Here is a 23,899-nt window from a genome sequence, read left to right on the forward strand (position 1 = left end):
AAAAAAAAAAGAATAAAATAAAATAAATTGTGCAACCACTATATTAGGGTGGGAACTCCCCGAGGGGCAACTAAACTGGAAGAACGAGCAGACATTAACCATCACCCCCTGAAAAGAACAAAAAAAGGTGGTGCTAACATCAATGCGGCGATGTTGCACCACGATGTAATGGCTGCATGTGGAACCCTCTAGGTGGAACGCCCACGTAAACACCCGCATACTTCACGAGCTTGTTGTTGGTAATTTGTTCCTGCCGGTGGGCCATGAAGGAGAGTAGTCTCATTATGAAAAACACAGATGGTAGCAAAGGAAGAGGTACACCTAAAAGGTGAAATGTCAAGAGGGGATAATAGTAGCAGGAGGCATGTTTCTTCTGATTCTTTAAGAAGAATTCTTCCACTTGTTCGAAATGCTTTAGGCAATGGAGATTCTTCTCACATGTGTTGTTGCAGTACTCGGTCAGATGTTCTTTAAGGATAGCGTTCTTCTCCCTGTAGGAGTTTCCCTTGTGAAAGAAGAAATCCACATTCAGGTGTGTGGCGATCTCGTCGTCCAAATGGTTTCCCTGGCGAAGGTGTCCCCCTTCGGGTTCACGGTTTTTATGAAATTTGTTATGCTCACCCCGCTTAATTGTCCCTACCGAAGGAACGACAAATCTGAGGAACCCCTCCAGAGAGTCACGCAAGTCAACGTTCCTGAATGCATCTATATAGAATGTGCTAGCGGAGACGCATAAACTGAAATAATTGTGGCACTGTACACTACTGAGCATGCGAACGAAGAAGGTATTCTCATTTATACCCTGTTCGCACATGCATACGAGGAAGGCATTTAATAGTTTTATTCTTTCTTCTCTCCACGGATGGGGAGTTAAGGTTTGCCCCTTGGATTCATTGCTCTCCCGTGAAGCGTTCAGATTTTCCGCATCATCTTCTTCCTTCCCTTTGTTATGGAAGTTTACTTCTTTCCCTTCCGTGGGGTACGCATCAATGAGGAAGGAAGTGAAATCTGCGTAATCGTTCATGGGTGGAGAAACCAATTCGGAATGACCCCATCGGAGAAGTAACTTTACAGATGCAGCCAATATTTTGAGATAATTAAAAAGGGGGTCGTGTGTGCTTTTTGGTTCTCCTTCTGTTTCTGTTTGTTGTTCCGATTGGTGAGAAAACTTAAGTAGAGCTATCCGTATCAGCTGCAAGGGATCTGAAGTCTGAAGCAGTCTTCCCATTTCTAAGACATTCCTTTCGCAAAAACGGTTTAATTCATTTTGCACGTAACAATTTTTTCGCTTCAATTCACTTTCGTTTGGCCATCGCTTATGTAGGAAGAAAAAAATAACTTCATCGAATGTAGCACGCCTGCACAGATCCCTCACGTCCATTCCCCTGTAAAAGTGTCCTACCGGGGAGGTGGTGGTGGGGTAGAGAAAAAAGTACGCAAAAAGTGAGATGTGCTGAGAATTACCAATTATGTGTACCATGGTATATACTTGGCACACAAATGAGGAATCTAATTCCCGCTTTGTTGCCGATCTGTCGCAGCCCCACTCGCTAGCTACCTTTGAAGTCCAGGAAAATTTCTGTCTCCAACATGACGCATGGTTGTGGGTGTCCACAGGTACTTTCTGATCGGTCCCCATTCTTATGGAGGTGGTAAGAATGTCTTCTTATCAGATACACGGGATTATTAGGAAGGTGGAATTCCCTCCCCCTGGTGGTGGGAAGGGCACGCTTCAGACTACGCATGCTGATGCATAAATCGTCGTTTTGTTTTTTTACAAAGGGCGAAGGGGGGGGGTACTTAATTATCCACGTTAGGGGTAGCTATTCACCCAATGGATTTAGCTCCCCAGTAAATTAGGTCCACTGGGATGGTGTGCATGTGCAAAGGTAAGGTGCGCATATATAGGCCTTTTTACCACCCTGAAAGGGAAAGGATCATCTGGTAAGTTCTTTTTTTTTTTTTTTTTTTTTTTTTTTTTTTACTGCCCCTTCCCCTACTCCACTTGGACAAACATGATGGAGAACACTCACAGATAAATAATTAGACCATCCCCATCCGGTGATTCGTTTTTTTTTTTTTTTCTCCCCTCGTTACAAGCCACGAAAGGGAGTTGTAGCCATACATGTTTCGTCCTTGGCCACCACAAGGTCAAAGTGCAATACGTATTGTTGTTTTATCCTTTCGTGTTATATGTACAGGAGTGTGGTGTGGGCTTAAGAGGAATTGCACTGGGGTGGATAATGGTGGTGGAGGTTGTTCATATGTTTGTTCCATTAAGGTACCCCTTCTGAGGAGAAAAGCCACAACCTGCGTGCCCTTTACTCCAACCTCATATTTGTGTTAGAACGAGTGGAAACTATTTCCTCTTCAGCCACAAAAAAAAAAAAAAAAAAAAATTCTCACTATGTTAAGGGTTCGTTGTTTAAGAGTACACGGAGGGGAAGGAAAAGTTGTTTTCCCTTTAAATGTTGTTCACACCGAGTTCGTGCGTTCGTCGTGTTCGTCTCGTTTGTCGAGTTTGCCCCTTAGTGGCGACTGCACCGCGGGAACCGCGCGCATTAAGTGTCACATGGGAAAGAATTCAGCCACAGCATAGGGCAAAGGTATATAGGTGCCTTCATACTAAACGCATGTATGGTACTATATGTGCGCATGTATATATATTAGCTCCCCCCCATCATGGCGTGCTACTATCCGGCACGCCTCTCTACCACGACTGACTTTACCCCCGTGCTCCATCGACTGCCCATTGAGCACAACGGACAACGAAACCCCCCTATTTTCTACGGAGAGAGAATACAAACGGACGAACTGAAGTAACCCTTCGAATAGCGCCGATGAATGTGGCGGGGGAATTTTTTTTTTTTTTTTTTTTTTTTTTTTTGTTCAGTTTGGTTCTCTTTAAAAATTACAAAAGGAGTGTTTCCGAAATTGTTTTCTCTGATTAACCTTAACAACTGGAGTTGTGTTAACTTTGCACTTTAGAAATGGAGTTCAACAAAGGAGAAAGAGCACGCGTGGCATTTTGTTTTTGAACGAAGCGTATCGTCAATACACGACGTTCATCGTATCATTATTGTCGTAAAAATTTTGTTATCATATGTTTAAATATATACACCTTTAAGTACGTATGTATTTATATATTTATATATTTATGTATTTTTTTTTTTTTTTTTTTTTTTTTTTTTTTTTTTTGTTTGTTTGTTTGAACGCCGCCAGGCATTGTCCCAATTACCTTAGTGGGTGTGTTGGAGGGAGGAAGCTCCTTTTAACTTTTAAACCCATAAAGCGAATTATCCGTTTGTGTGCGCTAACCCGTAGAGGAGCGCATATAACTGATTTGTATGTGTGTATGTACACGCACTTCTATAGACTTAATTTTACACACCAAGGTACCCCCCGAGCGGAGCAACTCCTCACCGTTTCGCTTTGCCTTTGCAGCCGTCTCCTCCCATTTATCTCCTTCACTGGTACGGAAAAGTAGCACCATCGTTAGTATCACATCACTTCGCCGTTTTGAGTGGCGTACTCCACACCGCAACGTATTCCATTTTGCTCCATTTTTGTAGCTCCCAATTTGTATGACCCCCTCTCACTTTTTCCAGGCCAACAGAAGCGCTAAAAAGAGAGAGAAAAAAAATAAAATAAAATAAAATAAAATAAAAAGTTTGAGGGCAGTTTCTTAAGAAGGAAGCCACGACAATAGGCGCTACCCCTGTTTCAAGGCATCGAAGAATGTGTAAGCCCATCGCATAAATCTACAGGGATACGCAAAAGGGATTTTTTTTTTTTTTTTTTCCCCCCATTAATTTGGATGTATAGGCACCAGTTACCAGTAGCTACTATTATATACGACGAAGAACTATATACCACCTAAAATCTGTAGTGTGACAAAATGGACCTCCTGCTGGCGAAGGCCATTTGCATTTTCACCTTCGTGTGTGTGGCAACGTTCGGATGCTCCATCCCATACCTCATAGGTCTCCTCGGGAATAAAAAGAATGCTGAGCATGAAAATAGAATTAAGGGTGTTCTGTCCAACTTGAACTGCTTTGGATCTGGTTTCATCTTTTCCATCGTCATGTTTCACCTCCTCCCAGAGACGATCATGACAGTGACATCTCATAGTCATATTGTTTTATTTAATTCTTCCGATCCTGAAGCCAAAACGTTATTCATTTTTTTATTTGTTTTTATTGGTTTTGCTATGCAATTGGCTTTGGAATATGTCCTTCCTGTGGATGGTAACATGTGCTGTGTTGTAAATGATAATGTCAAGTCTATGCTGGAAGATAATTTTGCCAAGTAGGTTCCATCCCCACCTAGGTGGGCATGTGTGAGAAAGGAGAAACATTGCCTTTTGTGTCTTACCCCCCCTCCCCATCTCTGGTGGCCAACTCCCCACCTTCCTACTCTATTGGTGAAAATGCACCTGCAGAGGAATAAATGACATTTCTTCTGCTAACCATTCGTTTTTCCCCTTTCCTGCAGAAACAAGTACCAAAGTAAAAAGAGCGACTCCATCAACATCGAGATGCACAGTGTGGTAAGTTCAGCTCGATCCTGTGATCGTTTGTGGTATGGCGGTGTGCCCACCTATCCGTGAGTTAAATTATACCCGTCCCCCAAGCACCGGTCGACGCCACTTGCCCCCTCCCCCCTTTCATTTCTCATTTTTTCAATTTTGTAAATTTGTCATCCCTTCTACTATGAACATAACGCATATCCTCGCATCCTCTCCCTTCAGACGGTGAACGAACATCAGTACCACCACGCATGTGATAGCCAGCATTTCAAAAAGCAGCAGAATATCGTGAAGTTTCTGCATGTGCTAACTTTGCAGTCTTTTTTTCTGACCATATCCCTGGCGGTGCACTCGTGCATTGAAGGTAGGCGCAGGAGAGGAGGGGAGCGACAGTACTAATATGTGAGCTTGTCTGGCTCAAGGGTTTCATCTACTCTCCTTTGGAGTGTGATGTCCTACCTCGCTCCGAAAAGATTGGCTAGATTACTCACTGCCATGTCAGCACAGGAACATTTAGTGGAGTACTGTACCCCCTCGGATAATTCCTTTTGTATATACTTTTATAACGACATTTTTTTTTTTTTTTTTTTTTTTTTTTTTTACCCCACCCCAGGAATGATTGTTGGAACGTCAAATGATGTTAACTTCGTGTTTATAAACTCCTTTTGTATTTTATCGCACAAGTGGATCGCAGGGGTGACGGTTGCCCTCTCACTGAACCAGAACAACATAGTAAGTTCACCCATTGGCGTGTGCATGTACGTGTACGTGTGCGGGGGTGTCTGCTTGCGCATCGCTGCGTGTGTGTGTTTGAATGTTCGTCACATGGTTACCCCCCCCTTCATATTACCACGCAGAGCAAAAACCTGAAGATCATCCTCCTGATCATTTTCATTTTTTCCTCCCCTCTTGGGATAATCATTGGACACCTAATAAAATCTTCGGGTACTTTCGCCGGGGGCATTACCTACCCTTTCCCATGCGTTTGAAGAGAATTACACTTATTGTATTCATCTGCACATATATGCCCATGTGCCAATGCTTCCTTTGCTTTCCCCCCGTTCGCAGGCGAGAAGGTGACTTGCGTGATTAACGCTGTTTCTATTGGGACACTGCTCTTCATCGGATGCGAGGTGCGCAAGCGGAAAGAAAAGAAGAAAAACAAAACACACAAACATATATATATATATATATATATATATATATATATATATATATATATATATATATATATATATATATGTAGACACATATGCGTAGTTATATAGATACCCCCCCCGCCCATTTTTTGCAGATTTTGCTAAACGAAATAAAGCAAAAGTTTAGTCGCAAGATACGATTGGCCAAATGGTTGAGCTTCTGCTCCTCCTGCGTAATTGCGTTTCTTCTCATTATGATGACACAACACCTGGCTCCACACGCCCACGCGCACAGTCTTGATCACGGCCACAGCAGTAACCACCATCAAGCGCATTGACCACCCCTCGGCGTAGTCACCACTTTGAGGAGGTATGCGGGGCGCAGTTGGTCATTAGTCAATTCCGTAAGGCCCATTTTTGAAGAGCCTCCAAGCGAAGTCCCTCTAGTCTGGTTAAAAAAGAGAAACGGGAGAAACACTTTTTCGAATGTCCATAGTGATGGCAAAACTAACTCACAGAAATGAGAGAGTTGCCTCGGGGGAGCGACCTAATCCCACGTGAACAACACATGGTGTATGTGTGTGTTTTTTTTTTTTTTTTTTTCGTGCAATTTTTTTTTAAAAGTTTTTTTTTTTTTTTAATTTTTTATAAGTTTTTTTTTTTTTTAATTTTTAAAAGTTTTTTTTTTTTTTTTAATTTTTAAAAGTTTTTAAATTTACAGTTTAAGTTGAGCGTCCCGCGTCTGCACGCGTGCACGCCATAAACAATTTTTAAACATGTTTTAGTTCATGCAGTGCCCCTTTTTTTTTTCTGAGGAGCCATTTGCCAGATGAGAAAGGCAGTGTCAGCTGGCAAATGAAACATATGCATGTGATGAAAAAAATGGAGAAGTGAAAAAGAGGTGGTTGGATTGGCTCATTATTGATGAATGACACAGATAAAGGTGTTACCGTTCCCATGCTATCTCTTCGACGCCGCCGTCGCGTAGTTATAGATAAGGTAGTAGATCTGCGTGGAGCGTTGCAGAATGAAAGTGAATACATTGAGAATGTTATTCTTTTCCAGGTAGGAGTTGGCAAGTTTCTTCAAGTCGATACGGTTGATATGTTTGAGGTTGATACTTTCGATGTTAATCTGGTTGACCTTCTGATTGTTAAGCATGGCGTAGGTGAAGTAGATAACGCACGTAAGTATCTTCTTCATGACGTGAATATCTATTTCTATGTTTTCGAAAAATTTCTTCACGTTCTCTGCGGTAGCAGATGGCGCCCCTCCGTTCATTGCTGTTGTGCCAGTGGAGGTGGTTACTCCATTTTTCTTCTCCCCCAAGAGGTTGTAGTCTGCGTTAAATAGCTCCGTGTTGATTTCGTATTGGTTCGTTTGGTACGACTGATGGGGCGGGTAATTGGATCCATTCATATCGCTCTGAGCGCCCTCCGCATGGTACGCACCTGTTCTCTCAGTCTTGTCATAGATCAACCAGTTAAGCATGAAATTCTGCTCAGGACACTTCTCCTTCGAAGTGAGGTTGTTCAACAAAAAGTAAATGATATTTGTTAATTTCTTCATGGCCAAGGAAACACTTTTCAGCATAGAAAAATTTTCAAACTTTATTATATTTATGAAGTAAAAACAGGTATTCATGAAAACTTTTAAAATTATTTTTATGTACTCACAATATTTGGTTTTCGATTCCTGGACATACTCATCATACAATCCGATGTCATATTCAATGATATCTAGACATAAGTTAATACAATGGAATTTTATAGAATATTTTGGGATGATATTTTGAAGAATACGATGTGTCCTTATATTTTTTCTTCGCTTTTCTAGCATACTCTTGTTCAAATTTTCGTTCAATAATTCATTTTCATCGTTCAAACTTATGTCATACACTACAAAAATCGACAGGATACTTAGAAGATCCTTAATATAATTCAGAATGTAGTTGTGTTCCTTGATTAGGTTGCATATGTTTAAGGAAATTTCGTTGTATTCGAACTTTAGCGCTGTATCCAGGGATGCATCCAACGTATCGAATGTTTCACCCAATGTTGCAGCGAATGGAACGTTTTCTTCACCTTCCTCCTCATTGGACACATGTTGTGTGTACTTCTCCACGTGAGGTTGATACATCATTGGTTGACTGTGAACTTTCTTTTCCATAAATAAGTTATCAACTGCGGAATTGTAGTTTTTAATTGGGGGGGAAGAACCCATCGTCATCATCCTTCTTCCACTTGTTCTACTCAGTTCATCACACTGATGAATGGAACCATGTTGAGTCGTGTGGTGCTCACTTCCATGGTAGTAATTATAATGGCCGTTGTAATAGGCCTCCCCTTGTGGAACATTCATTGTATGTTTACTTCCCCTTTGATTTATTCTTCCAAGAGTATGGTGGTTTCCCTCCTCTCCTGCGCTGTCAATTTCACTCGCACCATCTTCGCTACTTTCCCCTGAACCATCCTCCATAATTTCTCCTTCTTGATCCACCCCCTCATCATCATCCGATTCAATCAACCCTTTCCTCCTCATCATCATCATCATCCCTTCGTTGCCACTTCTCTTTTTCTTCACACCGACACTTCTGCTAGTAGGTCCTTTAGTACCCCGTTTCGTCTTCATTATTTTCAGCTTCTTCAAGGTCAGGTAGTTCTGGTGTATGTAGAGGAGATAGTTCTTGTACAGCCTCAGCAAGTAGTAGGTACTGGCGTATATTATATCCAAATTGACTACGCCCATGTTTGTGTGGTTTATAAATTCCTCCGAATTGCCTTTGTTCTTCTGTTGATTTCCTAGCCAGTCGCGTTCTGCATGGCGTTGTCTCCCCTGCGTCCATGTGCCGATTCTCTCTTCGCCACTGTCGCAACGATCACTTGGACGGTTCACACCGTTTGTATCGTTTCCACTGTCTGAGGACCCGTCTTTCTTCTTGGCAAAGTTACACGTGGAGGCGTAGCACAGGCACTTATACACGAGCTCGTGATTATAAGTGGTGAAATTATTCACCTCGTGCGTTATCTCCTTCGCTTTCATCAAATAATTATTAACGATCAAGTGATTCACAAAGATGTGAATGTTCTTTATAATCCAACTTCCAATCCACCTGAACAAGTGCAAACCTTTCTTATCGACTATTTTCAAAATAACAGTTACATACGAAATGATCAGGGAAGGACGAGGCAGATATATATTCTTGTTATCTAGAAAGTTCGTAGGAAATGTCAAAAAGGGAATACTTGAACAGAGGTAATTAAATTTATATTCATATAAATTATCAAAAATGTTGCTACTTAAAAATAAATTGAAGAGATCTGCTTTCTGTACAAACTCATTCACATATGTCGTGTCACAAAGGGAGCTTAGTAAAAAGCATGTGTGTAAAATTTTCTCGTCATTATGGTTTTGTTCCTTCAAATTGTGCATCAAAAATAAATTACCCTTAATCAGTTTTTTTATGTTTTCCTCATCTATCTTGATATCTATCTCGTGTATTCCGATTTTGTTCAGAAGGAAAATTAATAAGTTGATGCTTAACACGTTTAGGTCGTTTCGATTGTAGAAGAAGTTGCAACAGAAGGCTTCTTCATATATGTTCAGACTTCGGTTGTTCAGGTGCACTTTGTTTTTTAGATGATCCTTGAAGTGGAAATTAACCAGATTCCTCCTTCCGTTCGAGAAGTCGTTTTCCCAATCGGTGTCTTCCTCAAATGGATCATCATCCATCATGCCCATCGCACCTGAGTTTGCTAACATGCGTTCCACTGGTGAGGCTCCTCTATTTGTGTAAAGAAATACCTCGGTGTTGTAATCAATGAACTTGTATACATTACTGTAAAAATAAACTGGAATGATGAAATTTCTGTTGGTGATGAAGCTCTTGTAGGAATCCATAAAAAGGTTACATATAAAGTCGTTAAGAACATCTTGATCGATTCTCTTCATGAGGGAGAGGAACATATTTTTCGTCTCTCCAATGTTGTTCTCTTGTCCATTGTGCATGTAGTTGTAATGATATATATTCAGAAGCGTGTACAGACATTCGTAAATATACATAATGGTGTACTTATTTAAAATGGGGTGTTTCTTTGTAATTAATAAAATGAATAGCTCTAATAGATCATCAAAGAATTCATTACTTCTTAGGATCAGCTTCGCATATTCGCTGTGTACGTCGTAATGTATTTTTTTTTTTATTCCATTCCTTTCAATCACTTCCACTTCCTCTTCCCCTGGGAAGCTACCTTCTCCGTTGTATTTACCTCTAGCAGAAATACGCATATAATCTGTGCCATTATTACCTCTAATGCTGAAGATGGAATTCCTTCCCTGGGAATACGGCGATGAAGTTCTCCCGCCATCGAAATCTGCGTCGCCACCACTTTTGGGGAGTCTCAATACATTTTCCTCAAATTCTCTGTTCAGTATTTTTTTGGAGAAAGAATTAGACATTTTCAATTTTTTATGATATTTTAAATGTTCCTCAATTTTGTATGCCTCGTCAGGTAGGCTGGTTTTTCCTCCCGTTGTTTCTTTCATTGTGGGTTCTGCGGCGCCACCATCTGTTTTGTCTTCTCCTTTGGCATCCGACTCACCCTCTCCATTGCACAAGGAAAGGTTTTCCTTCTTCTTACCCTTGAGCAGATTTTTCAGCCCACGGTTGGTGCGGGCCAGGTAACTAAAGGCAAAAGAATTATTATGCGAAAAGAAAAAAATTGTGATAAACAGGTAAACAATATACATAATGGGACTTATGTGAATATTAAAATTGATGTAGTGAGAGGACTTGATAATGGATGTGATTCCTTTGAGGTGCTTCTGTATATTGTTAATTATGTACAGGTAATTTTGTAGGTAATATATTTTTTTGTTCACTCTGTTGTTCTTTATCTTTAGGATAAGGTCGACTAGGTAGGTAACCTTTTCAATGTATGTTCTATATACTACTAGCCAATTCTTGTAATTGATGTTTAAGTAATTCAGAGTGTTAAAAATATATACACTTTTTTCCAAATATTTTTGCTTGGATCGTTCTCCAACAACTGTCCGGTTACCATATTGGTTGCCCATTCGCCTGCGCACCCGTTTATCTGTGCGACCTGCTGAACCTTTGGAGGATCTACTCTTGCGCATCACTTGGTCACCACCCACCTGCAAGCAACTCCTATTCAGGTAGTACCTGCTTAGGAACCTCCGCAGATATGTCTTGTTACCTATAATTTCATTCAAATGCTCAAAATTGAAATTTTTACCTGAACCGTTCAGACAATTGTTCCTTTGTACATCTTCCACATTTTCTTCATTCTGAGTGGACACTCCATTTGGGTCCATCTCCATCAAAACACCCGCCTGTGATAATGGATCGTAGTACTTCCGCGTGAGCGCAGCGGCCACCCCCCCTGAGTAAGTACTTCCGCGAGGATCACCGCGAACGCCACAAAAGTTAACATACGTGTTGATGATGCTGGTATACAAAACATGAACGTTTCTCTCCACAGACAACTGCACCCCTTCTGATTGCGCACCACTCTCATTTTTCAAATAGTGGAAAAATTCAACATTCGAAAAATTAAACAAACTCTGAAAGCCAAAATCGTAATTAAACAAATAGTAATGATAGACGTAGTGTTTCAAATAGTTGTCGTTGTAATTTTTGATCATGTGTAGATAATGGGCTACAAAATTATTGGAATTGTCATAATTGAAAATGGGGTTCAAGAATTCAAAGAGGGTTTTCTTTTCATTGAAATTATTTTCATTAACGATGGAATGAAATGGATTAACATTTTGTCGTCCTTTTTTCTGCTCGTTTTTCTTGTATTGTTGTTCACTTGAAGCTATTGTAGAACTATCGTTGCTCATTTTCTCTGTTCCCTCTGCACCCCCTATGGAGAAATTAATATTCATAAATTGATCCACGTGCTTATCAATATTATTCAATATGTTATCAATGATCGGAACAAACACATTTAAAATGTGGAAGGAAATTCTGAAAAAAACGATTTTTTCTGTATCCTTCAATTTTTCTATATCTACATTTTGGGTGAGGTAATAAAACACATTAAACTTATTTACCCACATGTTACTTATTAAAAAAATTACGTACTCCTTGATTTTCTGGTTTTTCAAAATCATATACAGTATGTTCAAACTCTTGGTAAGGTAGGAGTTCTTTTCGAATATGTTGTATTGCCTCCAATTATTTAGGTTACTCAGGTGAATGTTCTTTTTGTAGTAGTCGCTTTTCGTTTCATTCCTGGAGGCGAGTTTGTTTCGTTTTTTTGAGGGCTCCATACCGTTCATTTGCTGGAAGTGCGAATCACCATAACTCCTCATCCCATCCCCTTGTCCGTAGTCATCCTCGTCCCCACCATCGTCCCTACCATCGTCCCTACCATCGTCCTGACTGTGATGGTCGTTCTGTTCGTCCACCCTTGGGCGGTAATCCACATGTATCAATTCTCGCACACTATGAAAGGAGGAAAAATCAACGATGACACTGTCAATCATGGTGTTCAAGAAGCACTGTTGTTCCATCTCCATGCCCTCTTCCATGGTTGGGAGTACATTCCTCTTTTCGCTATGCTTGGCTGGAATAAACGATAGACCCAGTAGAGACAGAACACAATTCTCAATCAATGAGTCTGTGTTGTTCAAAAATAGAAATTTCCTCGTAAGCACTTCATAAAAATAGAGAATTAGTTTTGTTATAGAAATTTTACTGTAATTGTTCAAGATTCTATTTTTGTTTAATCCTCTTATATCATTGTAATCAATATCTACATGAACGAGATAGCTCAGTTCTATCCATTCACACAATTCGTTGTTTAGTAAGATATGTTTCTTCTTCATTTGGGTGGTGAGCGCTCTGGCTGCTTCTTCCTTCTTCTCCTTTAACAGATCCTTTATGGAAACAAGGAGATTCTCCTCATGATATGTTTTACCATATATTTCCTTTTCAGCACTAATGGTTCTTTTTATATGATCAAAGTACTTCATTTGATCATCTCTGTTGTCTTGAAAGTTGCTTGGGAATAACATGTTCTCGTTTAATTTATTCAGTTTGTTGAAAAAGTCGTAGAATTTTAATTCTCTCTCGATTGTCTTTTCTATATCCTTTGCCTCGTCCGTTTTGTCGTAGCTGTTGTGTCGGTTGACGAATGCTTTGGTTTCTTCCTGTGTGTTCTTCGAGGCGGTGTGACCACCTTCCACGTCGTTGCTGAGATTCATTGGGGGTTTCCCTCCCTTCTGCTCCTGGGCATTGGGGTTGCCTTTACTCGCGCTAATCGGTGCGCTAATCGGTGCACTAATTGGTGCACTAATTGGTGCGCTAATTGGTGCATTTTGTTTTTCTCCTCCACCACTTGCTCCATCGCTAACCCCCCCACCTACCGCATTCTCTATCCTCAGCATCCTCTTAAAGTACGCGTGCCGCTTAAACGATTTAACATACAAGTACAGTTTAAGATCGCTCACATGTACAAGCTCGGTCTCCAAGAAGTCGTATTTCTCGGTGTAGAAGTTATTAATAGGGAGAAAATTGTATGAACTACAATATCCCACCACCTTGGAGTCAATAGATTTTATCTCCCTGTAGTAGTCTTCTCTACAGTAGTTTTCATTCCTGTCTTCACAAGTTATGTTGTACAAACTGAGGTTGTCCTTATCCTCTTCCTTTTCTTTGTTGTCGTAAAACACACAAATCTTCTTACTCTTAATGGTATCTATTATATCGTTATCGGAGAGATAATCATACATGTACTTCATTTGTTTTTTTTTTTTCAATTTCAGTCGTCGGTAGGTGGTTAATAGTTCTTCATCCATTTGGGGTTCTTTCTCTTTCCGTCTTGACTGGAGGCGTCGCCGCTCGGATCTGTATTGCCTTTTTAATTCCCTTCCTCTGCTTTTGCCACCTTCGTACACATTGTCGCTCATGTAGACTAGGTCCTTGTTCATCCGGCCGTCTCCATCCTCATCCTCCTCGCTGTCGTCGTAAGAGAGGTCGTCATCCTGAGGGTGCCTTCCATCATACGATGAGTAATTACCCCCATCGTATTCATCCTCAGTGTCGTCACCCTGATCCGTATCCCCATACGAGATGCTCTCACCATCATAGTACTCTTCATCATTATTAATATAAGAATCTCCTCCCCCCCGGGAATTCTCCAATCCTGCTCTACTATGTGGGTGTTCTCCAGTCATAGGCATAGCCATGGCCATTCGTCTTTTCCTAGCTGCTTGAAACTTCTCCCTTCGATGTATCCCTCCCTCCTGTAGATAACCTTCCTCACATACATCATCCTCATCATCATCACGGTTATCCACTTCCTCCACTTCGGAGCCATTTCGTTGCCTCTGGTTCTTCAAATATGATAACCAGTTGGTGGTGTTCAACACTTCCTTATTGCGACTCCCACCCACCCCCTGGTGATTAGCCAATCTTCTTCTCGTTTTTTCATTCACAAGGGTATTGCTTCTACTACGGTTAGAAGATCGTTGGAGGAAATACAGCAGAGGTAAGTCCACAAAGTTATGGACAATTCTCTCCATCTGGATGGTCCTATTCGAAATAACGTAGCAGTTGTTAAATTTCTGTCTGTTCAGATGAAATATAAAAATAGTACGCAAGGCATATTTCAAAAAATTAAAAGATTCCTTATCTCTTTTAAGTATGTTAATGGTGGTTCTACAATCTCGTACGAAAATTTGTAGGATAAGATATATGATGACCTTGTCCATTTCTTTTGTCCTGAGGAAATTTTTCAACAAAAGTACGAGATAAGTCGTTCTGGAATTCACGTTGATGTTTTTAAAGAGAAAATTGTGGACACACATAGGGGTGCACAATGATTCGGTTACGCTTATATCTTTCCCTGCAAGGTTTTCTCCTCCGTCATCCTCTCCTTCTGTGGGGATGCTTCTACCCGCTCCTCCGGCAGTTGATCCGGATACAACTCCATTTGGTATCTTTCCCCCTGTCGTGCTGGAAGTGACGCCTTCATTCTTCGAAGAATTGGCATCCACCAGATTCAGATCGAAGTGAAATTTATCAATCTTCCTGTGTAACATTTTTTCATTCTTCCATAGAGTGTACATGTGGATGAACAGAACATCTCTTTCGAAGAGAATTTTTAGAATATCCAACCCTAGGCTCTTCATCCTACACAGAAAGAGGGAGGTGTAAAATCCCTTTGAGTAGGAACATGTCAGGTATTGCATCTTCTTATCGAAATAAACTTGGGATGTGGCTGAACTAAAAACATCACTCTTCTCCCCAGCAGTAGGGTTCAGATTATTTCCACCGCCCTTCTTCACGAAGAGGTTCTTGCGTTGGTTGCACAAACTGATGTAGTCAACATAGTTCTTGCACTTGAGAATCATCTCCTGAAGGGCCCGATTCTCCTCGTGCATAATATTATCTAGGAAAATTACATTCAGAAATATATTCATGAATTTGTTGGACTCTCCTAAAATTTCGTCAAACAGATACATGGTAGGTCTGAAATCGCAAGAGAAATCGAAGCGCTCATTCATCACTCTGTTCATGCTTCTATTCTTATCGCTTAGGGGTAATGGTCCTTTGAGAATTAACTTAAAGTACATAAATACGAGTACTATCAAAACGTACATTTCTCTGTCTTTGAAGTTTATATCTGCCTTACTCTTGGTCTCTCTCATTTTGTTCTCCTTTATTACATGAATTTTCTTTTCCTTAAGAAGATTATATTCGTTCTTTTTCAATTCTAATCGATTCTTGTACACCTCTGCGTACAGTGCGTTCGTCTTTACCTTCAAACCCTCGTATAGATTCTTAAGTTGTTCCACATTCTGGATAGACCCACTCAGTCCGCTTGCCTGAAAGGTACCTCCAAACGAGTTGGCACTTCCAAACAAACCCGTCCTTGGGAGAATTCCTTGACCGGACAAAAGGGAAGAGTTGGTTTGGCCTGAAAAAAGATTTAGAGAGTTATTCGTTCCGCTCATGGTGGATAAATTTCCTGAGGTGTTCTGTCCTAGTGAGTTATTAGTACCAGATAATCCACCCCCGAATAAACTACCTCCACTTAAATTACTACCACCGCTCATATTTGATAAAGTTGTGGTCCCTCCTCCTAACATGCTCGTAAAGGACGATGTCGTTTGCCCCGTGACGCCAGTACCTAGCGTGGTAGATTTGTTCATAAGAGAAAATGGAGAATTTGACTGCGTTGATTGGTTATTCATCTGATTCTGCATGGGATTGTTGTTACTTAAGGAAGTGCTTGCCCCTTGTGAGAACAAGCCTGTACTCTGTGAAGACATAAAGTTAGAATTCTGATTCTGTTCCATCCTAGATGAAAAAACATTACTCAGGTTGCTGGCTCCGTTGTTTTGTACAAGTGGGTTCGACAAACTGTTCATACTTGCATTTCCACTGAGAAAGCTAGTCGTGGATGCATTTGTTCCAACCCTATTGGTACTGAAGAAGGAGTTGGATGTGTTGTTTGCAGACGATAAGGACGTATTAGTGAATACGCTATTTTGGCTAACTGGGGTGAACAAAGTGGGCTTGTTTAGGCCACTAGATCCTGCAGTTGCAAATTGAGATCCTGCAGTTGCAAATTGAGATCCTGAAGTTGCAAATTGAGATCCTGCAGTTGTAAATTGAGATCCTGCGTTGTTCTGCATGAATTGGTGATTCGGGTTTGAAGACATGCTCCCCCCGAAGGAAGTACCAGTCGATTGATTTGACGTGCTCCCGAAGATATTTCTTCCTACTTCACCTAATCCACCTACTCCCGATGAGGCCCCTCCTTGTGGAAGAATCTGGTTTGATGTGCCCCCCGAGCTGTTTCCAAGAAGCTTGTTCGTATTGCTAAGTAAAGCACTATTCGATGTAGCTCCATTTTGACTGAACCCTAATGCGCCACTATTTGTGGTGTTGGAAGTGCCGAATAAACTTGTAGATGAGGTCATGTTGGATCCGAAGAGTGAAGATCCCCCTACTGATTTATTTGCATTGTTGTTCGTTAGTAGGGCGCTCGTTGGCGTGTTGAATAGGCCACCCGTATTGCCCACGGTCGTTCCTTTGTTAAGTGTCCCACCTGCCATGAAAGAAGAGAAACTCGCCGCAGGGGTTGTTGCCCCTAGCGCAGTTGTGGCTGGGAGAGAGGGGGAGGCCCAACGGGTAGAAGATTCGTACGCTGTTCTTGCATTCTCCAGTGTTGATCCTGTCATACTGGGCGAGGCGGAAAGGGTTCCTCCTCTCTGTGTACCAAATAGACCACCTCCTGTTGAGCTATTCAGAAATGTATTGGATGAAGATCCGAAGAGGTTTCCCGTACTACCCGTGCCACCTGATCCCATTAGCTGTCCTGATTGTTGAGTGGCTTGTCCAGTGGCGGATAATCCCAAATTAGATGTGGTTACCCCCGTTTGGTTATCTGATCTTGTAAAGGGTAACGCTGCATTTGTGGTCCCCATGGTACCCGTGTTGCCAAACCCAGTCGATAGGGGAGAAGTATTAATACCGAAGAGGTTCCTTTCGTTGAATAACGTTGTAGTAGAACCACCTGGAGTACTGTTCTGTTGGTTAAAAGGAGAAGGAGATAACAAACTCGACGCACCACCAGGATGAGGAGAAAGAGAATCTCCAAAATTTCCAATGTCAGCAAAAGACTGGTTGAGCATTCGCTGAGCAAATGCATATGGTTCAAAAGGAACTCCGTTCTGCCTTAGCATCTGCTCCATCTGAAAAATATTGGTTGTGTTTACATTAATCTCGTTCTGCAATTTATTAATTTGAGTTTCTATATTTTTGGATTTTTGCAAATAGTAATTGTATCTCCTTCTGAAGAGAGAGTTCTCCTGACGGTTCATGAAGAACTCTAGCTTCACATTCTCATCTAACTGATCTTCATTCTCGTATTTCTTGTCTCTTATTTTTTTTAAAACAAAATTGTTGATAAGGTTGTAAAAGACATTTTGGACAACGTAGTTGGTAAGTAGGATTAAATGTTTGCATACGTTTTTTTCACAATCGTCAATCATTAGCTTTTTCTTTAAACAATTTTCGTACACATCGTCGTTGTCTTCATTCTGCTGGTCCGTGTTTTGATTCCTTCCTCCCAGGCTCCATCCGGGTTCTCCTTCTGCTTCTTCTCCTGCGTTATTGCTTCCTCCGTTTTGGTGACCACCGCTCTGCGTTCCACTTATGTGCGTTACATTACTATAATGTTTCTTCTTCCGTTTCGCTGTGCCTCTGCCTAGATTCGAATTTTCCTCTTCATATTGGTCTCCATCCTCTCTAGCAGAACAATCCCCTTGACTTTTCTCATCCTCCGTACAGAGCTCGTCAAAAAATCGATCAAAGTTATAAAAAATGTCGAAAAAAATGTAGTTCTTTCCTTTTCCTTTTTTCTTTCCGCTGCCATACACATCCTCCAAATGGTCAGAGTAGTAACCCTTTTTCCTTGGGTCATGCTCCTCACCTCTTCCTCTCGCTCCTTCCAGATTCTTCCCTGTGCGTCTAATCTTCCGGTCGATCTCGTCAATCTTATCAATGTTATTGAAAAAGTGCCAAACCCGCGTCAAGGAGAGGTTAAATTTTCTCTTAATGCCAATCATGTATATTAAAAAATTCACACACTTCATGAATGTGATAATTATTTTAATATTAAAATAAGGAAAGGAGAAGTTACTAGCGAGTACTTCCAGTGTCTTACTCTTAAGGTGTCCCAAAGAAACTAACCTATCCACTTGCTCGAAGTGTTTCGTAACGCGATCGCTCTGTTCGTTGTATCTTTTAGTGACTTCGAGCAACAGGTCGGGGAAAATCTCCGTAAGGGTGCACAAAACGGATAAAGCAGAGGATGAATTTTTTACAAAACTTGAGCAAAGGATTTCTATACAGAGGCATTTCAAGTCGATAATATCAATTTGAGAGTTATACTTAGTCTTAATAATTTCGTACAGAATATCTAACAAGTGCATGGTTCTGTACTGCTTGATGTTCCTATCCTTGGCTTCACTCACCTTATTCTGTAGATTTAAATTATGAATAAACACATTTTTAAAATTGGTTGTGTTAATGAGGTTTTCCGTGTCGACAAGAGAAATTAAATTGTTGTATTTTCTATTTTTTATTTTAAATAACTTGTTTTCATGTTCGAGGTGATATTGCGTGCTTTTTTTCAACTCCGCTTTCAGGCTTTCCACACTACGGGAATTGGATCCCACGCCAGCACCTCCTCCAACCGTACCACCACCACTACCTGTGCCGACGCCCCCTTCGTAATGCTCCAACAGGATATAGTCAATTAGAAGATTTTTATTTATGGGAAGATAATAGCAGAGCTTATTATTATTCACGGAAGAGAGGAAGAGAAGACACTTCTCTAGCATCTTCAAAGAATTGTATGGATACACGTGTTGCTCAAATATGTTTGCGAGAAGATACCTCGCATCGATGTTGATACCTTTTCTCTCACTCTGTAGTTCATTTTTCAGGATAACCTTTGCTCTATTCATAATGTCTTCGTTATTCGCAGTCAAGTCGTCGTTCTTAAACATTGGAATTTTATGCTTACTGTCTAGGAAGAAATCCATTGCGTTTTTGTTTTCCTCAAAAAATATTTTTATAGCCTCTTTGCTGTTATACGATCCATCATTGTTCTTGCTAATGTTTTTTATCTTCTCCTCATATTCTAGAATCTGCTTCACGTCGTACTCATTCTGTGTTATTGTTTTCAATCCCTCCAGATGGGCTTCATCCATCTTGTTTTGGAAGAGCGTATCCACCACGTTGTGTCTATTGAACTCGCTTTTCAGGAAGTTATTTTCTCGTAGCAGGTTCTCCGTTAATTTGTTCTCCTCCAGGAGATAGTCGATGCAGTTCTCCTGTGCGAGGATCTTCACTAGTAGCGGGGTGGCCCCGGTGGCGTTGGCGGTGACAGTGTTGGTCTGGCTGGTCTGGTTGGTCTGGTTGGTCTGGTTGGCCATGCTCACCCCATTGGTAGTAGTCGAGGTAGTAGCCGCGGCGGGCGTTGTAGGGGGGTTCGCGGTGACCGCCCCTCCGCTCTCAACCAACTTGCATCCAGCGAAGGGATGCAGTTTCTCGGTACCCATAGTGATATCCTCGAGAAGCCGATTAGCCTCACGTACGCATTCCGCGTGGTGATCCCTCTGCAGAGAGAGCTTCTTGCAGAATGCTTCATACTTGGCATGGTCATACTTGAATACACCCCGTTCCACCAAGTGTTTCTCCACAAGTGCATTCTCCTTTATCAGATTGTTCAGGTAAAGGTTGTTGTTCTGTAGGTACTCCAATATTTGGTGATTCTTCAAAATGCCCTTAAGGGCATTGTTCTGTTCATACAGTTTTTCAATAAGCAATATTTTAAAGTAGTGCAGGTAGGTAACATAGCAACTGTTGTCTGTACTTCCTAAGGAGGTTTTTCCTTCACCATGTGTGTATGTTGATCCTGTGGAGCGGAAGGTAGTAGAACTACCTACTCCTCCGCCATTGGGATCATCCCCAGATGGAGTGGAGAAAATACGCCCGTTTAGAACACTCCTATAGGAATCCTTCTCCATAAATTTGTTCGTACCCATAATATTCCTGTCATCCAAAAAATGAAGTACATTATTACCTCTCTCGTTATTTTTCGTCCTCTCATAAATATTCTTTTGATTGGTAATTTTTGAAAATTCGTTGTACTTTCCATTCAAGGTACAGACAAACTGACTGTACAGCTTCTTCGTAAGGTTAAATATATTTAAATTTGCCGTAAGTGGTGTTTTAAAGCAGAGTACTACATTCTCAATTACCTTTAGATCATATAGATTGTTACATAGAACGGAGGCAAAGTCCAATACGTTTACAAAAACGTCGGAGTAGAAGTCTAAGCAAATTTTCATTTTCTCTTCAGCAATTATTTTTAAATTTTTATATCTCATTATAATAATTCTCCTTTCTTCATTTATTCTTGCTAAGTTATTTTCCTTGACGTTGTACAGATGCTCCAAGTCGTTACTTCCCTTCCTCATGGCATACTCATTCGTTTGGTGTTCAACGTCGTGATGGAAAACGGCTTCATCCATTTGCGAAAACTCCATTATCCGGGAGTGGTATCTATTAATTATGCTCTTCAATATACAAACATATTTTTTTACCATGCGAGGATAATTGTTGCAAAGAATTTTCAAAAATGTCAGCACGTCGATTATGTACTCTCCCTTCCGTTTATATATATGAATGATATTGTGTGATCCGTACTGTGCAGTTGTTCCTCTGGAGGAGGTAGAGGAAGTAATACCATTCCCCATTCGGGATTTATAAAAATCAGATGCATCGACAAGGAGAAGAGCCTCATCTGTATGGTTTACCTCCCCAGGGATAAGATTCATTGAAGAATGATCCATGCCAATTTGAGGAATTCCTTTGTTCAGAGATGCATCCTCTCCCTCCTTTTTTTTTCGCCTAATTTGAAAATCCTTCTTTATGTGAAAATCCATGAAGGAATTCCAAAGGTCGGTTGTGCGAGAATTTTTTATAAAAGAATATGAGAACAACATGTGGAAGAGATGGAACATTAGAGTACCAACAAGAGTTGCACTAGAAATTTTTTTAAGCACAACATCGTAAATGATTTTGAAAAAATTTCCTTCGAAGATGGCCCAGAAAATTTCCTCCTTATTGTGTGTGAATAGACTAACAACAAATCGTAGTATTATTACATTCGGATCTATCTCCATGGAATTTTCTCCTCCCTCGGATACATTTCCACCTTTCCAGAAATCTTCTCCCTGAAGATTTTGTTCTGCAGATATTTGTCTAGACCCAATCATCCTCTCCGCGCTTTTCGTGTTCTTCCTCTTCCGCTTCTCATCCTCACTTATCTTAGTAAAGAAAGAATAATAATGCGATATATTTTCCTTAATGAAGGAGGAACTGACCGAGTAGGTATTCTTTAGACTGTTCAGATTCTTCAACTCTTTATGCGAACTCATACAGTTGTACCTCCATGAGTCCGGGTAATAGAAATTTTGGAAGTTAGTTTTTTCCTTCTTGCGTTCTAGTAGATAATTAACATCTTCCTTATTGAGTGAGGCATTTTCCACGACGATGTTCTTCTTCTTCTCGTACACATATTTTTCTACGTTTGGGTGTAGACATAGAATGATTAGCAAGCTGATCTGCGTCGTCAGTGTTAAGCTCGACATGTCAAAGTCGTTTAAGCTACAATTGCAGTTGTACCAGTATCCCTGACAATCTAAACACCGGTTCAGGTAGTGATTGCTTCTTAGCTTGTCGCTCTGTTGCTCGTACAGCTTGTGCCTTCCGTCCCGAGATATATTTGGAGGGGTAAACGCACCGGGAAAACTGCTTGCACAGTTCTGCGGCATGTTTCCAGTTCCGCTCGCCGATGCGTTGCTTAATGCACTCCCTCCTGTATTCGTTAGTGCACCACCTTGCGTACCCACCCCCTTACCACTTTCTTCCTTCCCCTTCTCCTGGTTATTTATTAAAATGCTCGGGACATGGCCCTGCGCGGAATTTCCTCCACTTTGCGGAACACCGCCAAAGGTCTTGGGTTCGGCCCCGTCGGTATAATTTCTAAAAATGGAATCTACCCCGTTGTTGCCGGTGTGGTTAGTGCCACCCGTCTGTTGGTTACCTAAGGGGATGGTCTCCACTGGACCGATCTGTCCAACGGAATCCACAGGCATATCCAGGCGATAGTATTCCTCCATCTGAGAAACGAATTTATTGTTACGAACACTCTTCAAATATTTAAAAAAGGTTTTCCTCTTCTTCCTCGCATGAACAAATAGCAAGGTGTCAAGTTCCTTGACATAATGATCAGTAGTAACAAAGTCGAAATACTTTGCAGAGACCACATGGTTAATGAGCTTAAATAAGCTAGTGACATGTGTGGTGGAGGCTTGAAATTTTGAAAAATACAAGAAAAGGATATCGACTAGGTTGAACAAAACGTTGATTTTATGCGCTCTGTAGCTAAAGACATAATCCATTTGGGAAGAAAGATCATCATACTTAATTAGAAATTTCAGAATTCTTTCGACTTCGGAAAGAATATTCTCCACAAAGTCGTTTTCCGTTAGTTGAGTTAGGATATATAAAGAAAATCTGTCTGCGTTAATTCTCGTAGTGGAGTTAAAATCTGTGGAGATTCTCCTGGGCATACGCACACTGCTGATGGAGTTGTTAGACGAAGAAGTGGCTCCACTCGTTGTCCTCATGTCTTCATCGTCCGCGTCAGCAGCATGGTCATCTTCCTCCCCTGCACTTCCAGTTTCATCATCGGCGTGCCCATGTGCACGCTTTCTGCTCTCCAAGTCTGTGAAATTCTCTTCCTTCTCCTCACTGAGGTACTCATTCTTCGATGATCTGAAATGTCCATATCTCGTGGTCACTCCAACCCTCTCATTTTTATTTACGTAATTCAAAATGCTGAAAAATATCATGAGGATTAAATTCTCCTTTTCAATACACACCTTAAGAACTTCGCAGATGAAATCGGATTTTGTCAGTTCATTTTTTATACAATCGTTTTGAATTCTTTGGTAAACCTCGTTAAACATAGAGCACACACGCATGGCATTGCGGTTGAGGATTACGGAACACTTGACGATGTCTTCCATGTAAATTAATAAGTAAGAACAATTGTCTGTAATGTAATTCCTTAAGTCACTTTTATTTACATCTTCTTCTTCGTATTGTAAGAAATGAAATGGGTTGGCAAAGAGGTCGATATTTTCATCAAAGAAATCCACTAGTTCTCTCTGTACTTGTTGCAACTCATTAATGGTTTTACCTTTCCGCAATATTCTTTTGTTCTTTCTTTCCTCTTCGTTAATGGCCCATTCGTAGTAGATACTTATCTTTTGGTACAGTTGCAGGTACACCGCCGTGGGCGGCTCTCCTTTAGGGCTCCTCCCTCCCTCGGCCTTCATCCTGCGTGGTGGCGTAGTGGTGGTATACTTGATGGGGTCGAAAAAAAATGTCGAACCTTCCCACAGAGGCTACCCCCTACAGCGATACGCTACGGCCGGGTGGGCGTGACTAAGTGCCTTTTTTTTTTTTTTTTTTTTTTTCCTATTCCCTTAAATCTGTCCCACGCATTATCCCTATGTAAGCGGGTTACCCCGCTAGTGGCTCGCGGGGGAGAGTAAACGTATTGTTATACGCATATAACACTCTCAGCATGTAAGTTTTTTTTTT

At 40.9% G+C, this 23,899-nt stretch overlaps 3 protein-coding genes across 3 annotated transcripts; 1 reads left to right on the top strand and 2 right to left on the bottom strand.

Moving 5' to 3' along the window:
• Positions 1-139: 139 nt before the first annotated feature.
• PKNH_1141000 (citrate synthase-like protein, putative) lies at positions 140-1,745 on the bottom strand (the record flags this gene model as incomplete). The annotated part of the gene is made up of 2 exons (XM_002261546.1): positions 140-1,398; positions 1,559-1,745. The coding sequence occupies 2 exons, from the start codon at positions 1,743-1,745 to the stop codon at positions 140-142; spliced, it is 1,446 nt and encodes a 481-aa protein (XP_002261582.1).
• Positions 1,746-3,898: 2,153 nt separating this feature from the next.
• Positions 3,899-6,005, top strand: PKNH_1141100 (zinc transporter ZIP1, putative; the record flags this gene model as incomplete). The annotated part of the gene is made up of 7 exons (XM_002261547.1): positions 3,899-4,308; positions 4,495-4,549; positions 4,751-4,892; positions 5,142-5,260; positions 5,386-5,473; positions 5,597-5,661; positions 5,823-6,005. The coding sequence occupies 7 exons, from the start codon at positions 3,899-3,901 to the stop codon at positions 6,003-6,005; spliced, it is 1,062 nt and encodes a 353-aa protein (XP_002261583.1).
• A 622-nt stretch (positions 6,006-6,627) lies between these two features.
• On the bottom strand, positions 6,628-23,631 carry PKNH_1141200 (nucleoporin NUP637, putative; the record flags this gene model as incomplete). Its single annotated transcript, XM_002261548.1, has 1 exon — positions 6,628-23,631. The coding sequence occupies one exon, from the start codon at positions 23,629-23,631 to the stop codon at positions 6,628-6,630; it is 17,004 nt and encodes a 5,667-aa protein (XP_002261584.1).
• Positions 23,632-23,899: the final 268 nt, after the last annotated feature.

The sequence above is a fragment of the Plasmodium knowlesi genome (assembly GCF_000006355.2).
Source record: "Plasmodium knowlesi strain H genome assembly, chromosome: 11".
Lineage (NCBI taxonomy): Eukaryota > Apicomplexa > Aconoidasida > Haemosporida > Plasmodiidae > Plasmodium > Plasmodium knowlesi.